The sequence below is a fragment of the Bos indicus x Bos taurus genome, chromosome 6 (genome assembly GCF_003369695.1).
Source record: "Bos indicus x Bos taurus breed Angus x Brahman F1 hybrid chromosome 6, Bos_hybrid_MaternalHap_v2.0, whole genome shotgun sequence".
Classification (NCBI taxonomy): Eukaryota; Metazoa; Chordata; class Mammalia; order Artiodactyla; family Bovidae; genus Bos; species Bos indicus x Bos taurus.
The window spans coordinates 94,514,092-94,520,928 of NC_040081.1; the positions used below are offsets into that span (position 1 = coordinate 94,514,092).

Consider the following 6,837-nt stretch of genomic DNA (forward strand, 5'->3'; position numbering starts at 1 on the left):
ACCACAGTTCAAAAGCATCAATTCTTTTGTGCTCAGCCTTCTTCACAGTCCAACTCTCACATCCATACATGACCACTGGAAAAACCATAGCCTTGACTAGACGGACCTTTGTTGGCAAAGTAATATCTCTGCTTTTCAATATGCTATCTAGGTTGGCCATAACTTTCCTTCCAAGGAGTAAGCGTCTTTTAATTTCATGGCCGCAGTCGCCATCTGCAGTGATTTTGGAGCCCAGAAAAATAAAGTCTGACACTGTTTCCACTGTTGCCCCATCTATTTCCCATGAAGTGATGGGACCAGATGCCATGATCTTCGTTTTCTGAATGTTGAGCTTTCAGCCAACTTTTTCACTCTCCACTTTCACTTTCATCAAGAGGCTTTTGAGTTCCTCTTCACTTTCTGCCATAAGGGTGGTGTCATCTGCATATCTGAGGTTATTGATATTTCTCCGGACAATCTTGATTCCAGCTTGTGCTTCTTCCAGCCCAGCATTTCTCATGATGTACTCTGCATAGAAGTTAAATAAGCAGGGTGACAATATACAGCCTTGACATACTCCTTTTCCTATTTGGAACCAGTCTGTTGTTCCATGTCCAGTTCTAACTGTTGCTTCCTGACCTGCATACAGGTTTCTCAAGAGGCAGGTCAGATGGTCTGGTATTCCCATCTCTTTCAGAATTTTCCACAGTTTATTGTGACCCACACAGTCAAAGGCTTTGGCATAGTCAATAAAGCAGAAATAGATGTTTTTCTGGAACTCTCTCGCTTTTTCCAAGATCCAGCAGATGTTGGCAATTTGATCTCTGGTTCCTCTGCCTTTTCTAAAACCAGCTTAAACATCAGGAAGTTCATGGTTCACGTATTGCTGAAGCCTGGCTTGGAGAATTTTGAGCATTACTTTACTAGTGTGTGAGATGAGTGCAATTGTGTGGTAGTTTGAACATTCTTTGGCATTGCCTTTCTTTGGGATTGGAATGAAAACTGACATTTCCAGTCCTGTGGCCACTGCTGAGTTTTCCAAATTTGCTGGCATACTGAATGCAGCACTTTCACAGCATCATCTTTCAGGATTTGAAATAGCTCAGCTGGAATTCCATCACCTCCACTAGATTTATACTCCAATATAAAACAGTTTAAAAAAAAATCAAATCACAACTTTTGCACTCATGTGTCACCAGCACAAAGAACTATGTCCTCCATCTTCCATGGCTGGCCCTGGACAGAATAAGGGGCTTCTAGTACTTTAAGAAGAGAATGTATTTTCTCCAATTGGACATCATGTGCCGAGGTAACTGGGGGACCTGTAGTGCTTTGGGACTCAGTGCATGGATGCAGCAGAAGCTAAAGTTAAACTAGTCACAAAGTTAGTTGGAAAGCACCAGAGATTAGTTTTATGAGAAAAAGTAACTGATTCCATGCAGTCAATTCACAAAAGGTCTCCTTCTACTAGCAAAGGCTGCTTTGCTTTCTGACTTCACAGATACGGAGGAGACCAAATGCCTGTGACCATTTCAAAGCAGCTGCCTCTTCAGAGAGGAGTAGTAGGCCCTGGAGAAAGAGGAGGGGATCTAACCTCCGGACCCGCAGAGTTCCTAATCACTCGTCAGCACCCTGCCGGTGCGCCCCTCCTCTCTGCTTCCTTGCCGCACAGCCGGCCCTTCCCACCCTTCTCAGCCTGCTCCCGGCTCCTTTAGCCACAGGCTATTTGTTCTTGTAGTTGCTGCCAACTTGGCTGGTGAGAAGCCAGGCCTGGAGGAAACTGAGGGTCCTGGCAGGAACGTGGACTGACGGCTCCAACGGGGTCAGTGCCTGACTCCTCCCACAATGCAACTGTGCCTGCATCAAAAATCCTATGGAGGTAGAAGTCTATGTGGGGTCAGCAGGGACCCTGTTAGCAAAAAAAAAAAAAAAAAAAGCGGTGCTGCTGTCTGGATACAGCTTCTGAGTGTGTGGAAGGGCAGCAGGAATGGAGAGGGAGGGCCAGACTGAAGCCCTTCACGAAGGAAAAAATTTCTGAGATCCTCTGGACTTTTGTCTGCATGAATCAAGCCAAGAAAACCAGCCCTTGCCTTGCACTGTAGCAAACCTATATTAAGGTGGCGCTCGTGATAAAACCGGCCAGCCAATGCAGGAGACAGACCCGGGTTCTATCCCTCCTTGGGAAGATCTCTTGCAGGAGGAAATGGCAATCCACTCCAATATTCTTTCCTGGAGAATCCCATGGACAGAGGAACATGGCAGGCTACAGTCCATAGGGTCGCAGAAAGTCAGACACAATTGAAGTGACTGAAGTGACTGAGCACCTCCAGCAGCAGAGATGTGTAGAGACTGACTGGCTCTGAACAGAAGCCTGTGTGAGGTCCAGAGGCTCCCCCTGGCAGCCTAGTTCTTGGGTTGGAGAACCTTCTGGGAAACTGGTGTGCACTGTCCAGGGTTGCTCATTCAGTCTCATTATCTACCTCTGGTCCTTCCTTCAACCCAGCATGAAGCACTATAGATATGATGGACCAAGTTTTGGCCTCACCTCTGGTCTCAGAGACCTCTGACCTCTGTTTCCAGACAGAGGAAGATTGTAATTAGTAAGCTTATCCCTCAGGTGAAGGGAACCTTGGGCGCTGACCTCTTCATCCCTATCTCTTTCTTCCTAGACTTTTGAGTACCGATCTAAGGATACAAGTCATTATAGCTTGCTTTTCAATTGACTCCCGTGCCTAGAGATTGGATCATAGGTACAGCTACAAAAAGCTAAGAGAAATTCACCTCCGGGGTTCTCACGCTGAACTGGGGGAGGACTGGAAAGAAACTCAGGTGCTAGGGCTAGGAAAGGTAAGTCTAAGGAGACAGGGCTACCGAACCTGAGGCTGAGGGGTTGAGGAACTGAGGAAAGTAAATCCCAAGAATTGGGGACACAGCTGATGCCTGGATGATTGGTGGGACCCATTAACCTTTTGGTTAGTTTTTCGGTGACCCTTCCAGGGGGCGATGAGTGGAAGCTAGCCTTGGAGGACCGTTTGCTTTCTCTCTGCAGGCAGCCAGGAGCACACACCTTCTCTCCGGCCTCGCTTCCGAGGCTGGGAGAGTGCAGGAATTAAAAACAGCATGGCGCACTGGCCGCGGGCACCTCCACCTAAGCCCTGGCGACCTTGACCAGGCTCATTGGCCTGTGAATGGACTGAGGGATCATCCCCAGTCAGGGGGCTTTTGATGATGGAGAAAAAAAAAAAAAGCGGTACAGGATTGCACTCTTTTGAGTGGAGCTGGTAGGAGTAGAGACCGGGTAGCCAAGACCATGAAATGAGAGTTTTTTAGACCTCAGATGTGTGGTGGACACAGGCTCAGCTGATCTGCTGTGCCCCGAGTTAGGCAGGGAGGGCTCAGGCCAGGACGGGTGCAGTCGGAAGCGAGGGGCGACTGGTCCCTTTCTCTATGGAGCTGTGGAGGGATGGAAGGGGGCTTGGCTGTTCAGAGCAGAGGGCAGGCGCAGCCCTGTCTTCTTTAACTGTTCAGCTTGTTCTTTTTTTAACAACCCAAACACATGTTCAGCCCTCTTCTAGATTTTTAAAAGTCCAGTGGTACCCACTCTACATGCTCCTGCACACCATACTCATTCAGTTTTAATCGCAACTTCAAAAAAAAAAAAAAAAAAACCAGCATCCAGCAGAGTTGAGAAGGAATCTGAGATCTGATTTGCCAGACTCAAACCACTCTTCTCCACTGGTCACTCCTCCGCTTAGCAATGCTCTGCTTTCCCTGACGTTTCACTCTCAGAGGAAGTCGGAGGGCACCTCCCCACCCTCCAGGTACAGCTGAGCTAAAACTTGAGCAAGTGTCTTGGCCTTCTGGGGTCATCCCTAGACAAAAGTTTGATCCCTAGCTGGAATCTTGCAGGAGATGAAAGGGATACAAGAATGGCTGTTTCACTGGGGGTGGGGTTGGAGAATCTGAAAAACAGAGGAAAAGAAAAGGAGGAATTTCAGCGAGAGAGGCTCAGCCTCAGAGTCTCTTTGGCCCTAGGGTTTGGAAAGGAGGTTGATGGTGTCTTCAAGGTCAGTCACTTTCCTGCTCTTTCAGCAGACCCCCAGGGAAGAGGAGGTGGAGACACAAGCAACTGGGTTTGCTTTGGAAAATCTTTGTCACTTGAGACATAGGTGGTATATGGTGTCACAGGCAGGGGAACTTACCGATGCCATGGGCCTTAAACCCTGACAGCTTTGTCAGAGACTCAAGGGCATCACCTGCAGAAGGCACTGTGCCCAGGCTCAGCATTCTTTACTCATTCAGCCTGAAAAGAGGTAATGTCAGTCAAGGAGATTGTTGTGAGGGACCACCTGTCCTCAATCTCCACTTTCAGGATTGCCTTGCAAGGATCTGCTTACCTGTGGTAGTTAAGCCGGAAGCCTAGAGCTTGAGCCAAGCACAGCAGAAAGAGAAGGGGTGTTTAGCCCAGGATGGCATCCTACATAGGGCTTCCCTGTTGGCTCAGACAGTAGAGAATCTGCCTGCAAAATGGGAGTCCTGGGTTTGATCTCTGGGTTGCGAAGATCCCCTGGAGGAGGGCATGGCAACCCACTCCAGTGTTCTTGCCTGGAGAATCCCATGGACAGAGGAGCCTGGCAGGCTACAGTCCATGGGGTCACAAAGAATTGGACAGGACTGAAATAACTTAGCACTGAAGTGATTTAGCATCTTACACAGTATGTCAGGAGCATTGTGCCCAGGCCATACACATCTGCGAGTGATGCACCCTTTCTTTCCCCTCTCTCCCTCCACCCAGTGGCTTCACTAAGTTGTCCAGGTGACTTTCTGTTAACAGCTGCCTTGATGTTAAGTATTCCAGCCAAGGCAGATTACCAATCCTGAAAAACAAACAAGTGCTTTATAGGCTTCTAATTATTGAGATAGGATTCCTCAAGTGGGACTCAATAATAGAGGAAGCAAGTTCTTCCCATCAGTCTTAGACCTTACCGGGCCAAATCACCTTATCAGGCCAAATCACAGCCTTTTCATTGAACTGAACAGTGAATAATGTACTAGAATGTAGTTTCAGGCTTCAAATATGTTTCCAGACGGAAATATTTCAAGAATGTAAGCCAGGTATACTTCTCAGATAAATGACAGTAGGGGCATCGCCTACACGGGAATTCTCGGTTCTCAGGTTTCCTGAAATCCAGAGCGCGCATCATTAATCATTCAGTGGGGTCGGCCCTTCAGTCAGTGGCAGCTCTGAGTAAGCTGAAGCGAGCCGTGAGCTAATCCTTCCTGCCACGGGGATCCTGGCGCGAGAGAGGACAACTGGACAGTCGGTCACATGCGTCGGTGGTGCCCAGACCCTGCCTCTCTTGCCGGGCTCCGAGCACGGTGTGCGTGTGCGCTCACGCTCCGGAACGCAGACCCGGAGCTACCCAGAAGGAAAAACCGATTCCGCGGCAGGCGGCAGGATGTTTAGCGCTACCAAGAGTTTCCCAGCAGGAAAGCAGCTCGAGCCCTGGCGTTAATTGCTTAAGGTGGCTCTCTAAACACTGAATAAACCCACTCCTTAGCTCTTTAGTAAATCAGTAGCCACAACAACGGCCAGAGCCTTCTACCCAGCGCGCCACACCAAAGCCTTCCCAAGTTGGGCTGCGAATCCTTGTTTGGTTCCTGGCGGCCAACACTTGGAGCACGGGCGGGGGATTCCCCCCGGCCGGGATGAATCCCCCTCGGGATGCAGTTCCCGAGACACCCCCGGGGCGGGGGTGGTGACAGTCGGGTCGGCTGGGCACCGGGGAAGTGAACTTGGAGACTGGATCCTGGGTAGGCGAGGGCGCGTTGCTGGGACGCCAGCGTTCCGCGGAGGTGCGAGAGGATGAGAACTCACTCACTCGGCATTTCAAGCCCCCATCCCAGGGGCTCGCGCGGGGCTGAATTCGGCGCCGCGTTGGCTTGAGTGGAGGTGGCCGTGCGGCGCGTGAGAACTGCTGGGGTGCGTGGCCCGGGTGCGCGCGCGCCGGGCGTCGGGGTGCAGCTTCCCTCCGCCCGGGTTCCCCTCCCATTCGCCCTCTCCCATCTCCTCCCTCCTCCACACCCCCGCCCCTCCCCGCACCGGCCGGAGAGTACACAAAGCGGCGGGTGAGGGGAAGCTTCGCAGGCGTGCACGGAGCAGTGAGATCACTGGCGTTATAAATATCCCAGTGCCAGCGCCGAGATCCGTTCGGGTGGCCTCCCTCTCTCTCGCTCCCCCCCTCTCCCTCTCTCTCTTCCCCGAGGCTATGTCCACCCGGTGCGGCGAGGGGGGCAGCGCCAGAGGCACGCAGCCGCGCAGGGGCTACGAAGCCCAGAACCAACCCTGCAAGATGCACTTAGGACCCCCGCGGCTGGAAGCATGAGCTTGTCCTTCCTCCTCCTCCTCTTCCTCAGCCACCTGATCCTCAGCGCCTGGGCTCAAGGGGAGAAGCGCCTCGCACCCAAAGGGCAGCCCGGACCTGCTGCCACCGAGAGGAACCCGGGAGGCGCCAGCAGCCGCCGGAGCAGCAGTAGCACCGCGACTTCCTCTTCTTCCCCTGCCTCCTCCTCCTCCGCGGCTTCTCGGGGCGGCCCAGGAAGCAGCTTGGAGCAGAGCAGCTTCCAGTGGAGCCCCTCGGGGCGCCGGACCGGCAGCCTCTACTGCAGAGTGGGCATCGGTTTCCATCTGCAGATCTACCCGGATGGCAAAGTCAACGGCTCCCACGAAGCCAATATGTTAAGTAAGTTGCTTGCTGTCCTCCAAAACCTGTCTTGAGCGGGTGGCGGGAGCATCGAGAGGGACCGCCGGTTATTCCCCAGGCTGTAAGCGCACCTTCCGGAGCCTGGGCCACTGGG

At 52.0% G+C, this 6,837-nt stretch overlaps 1 protein-coding gene across 1 annotated transcript in view; it reads left to right on the forward strand.

Annotated features, from left to right (window-relative positions):
* Positions 1-6,120: 6,120 nt before the first annotated feature.
* The window catches only part of FGF5 (fibroblast growth factor 5), a 23,501-nt gene continuing 22,784 nt past the window's right edge, over positions 6,121-6,837 (forward strand). Inside the window, exon 1 of the mRNA XM_027544863.1 lies at positions 6,121-6,722. Coding sequence (XP_027400664.1) covers positions 6,362-6,722 — 361 coding nt within the window. The 5' untranslated portion in view covers positions 6,121-6,361. The remainder of the gene's footprint in view (positions 6,723-6,837) is intronic.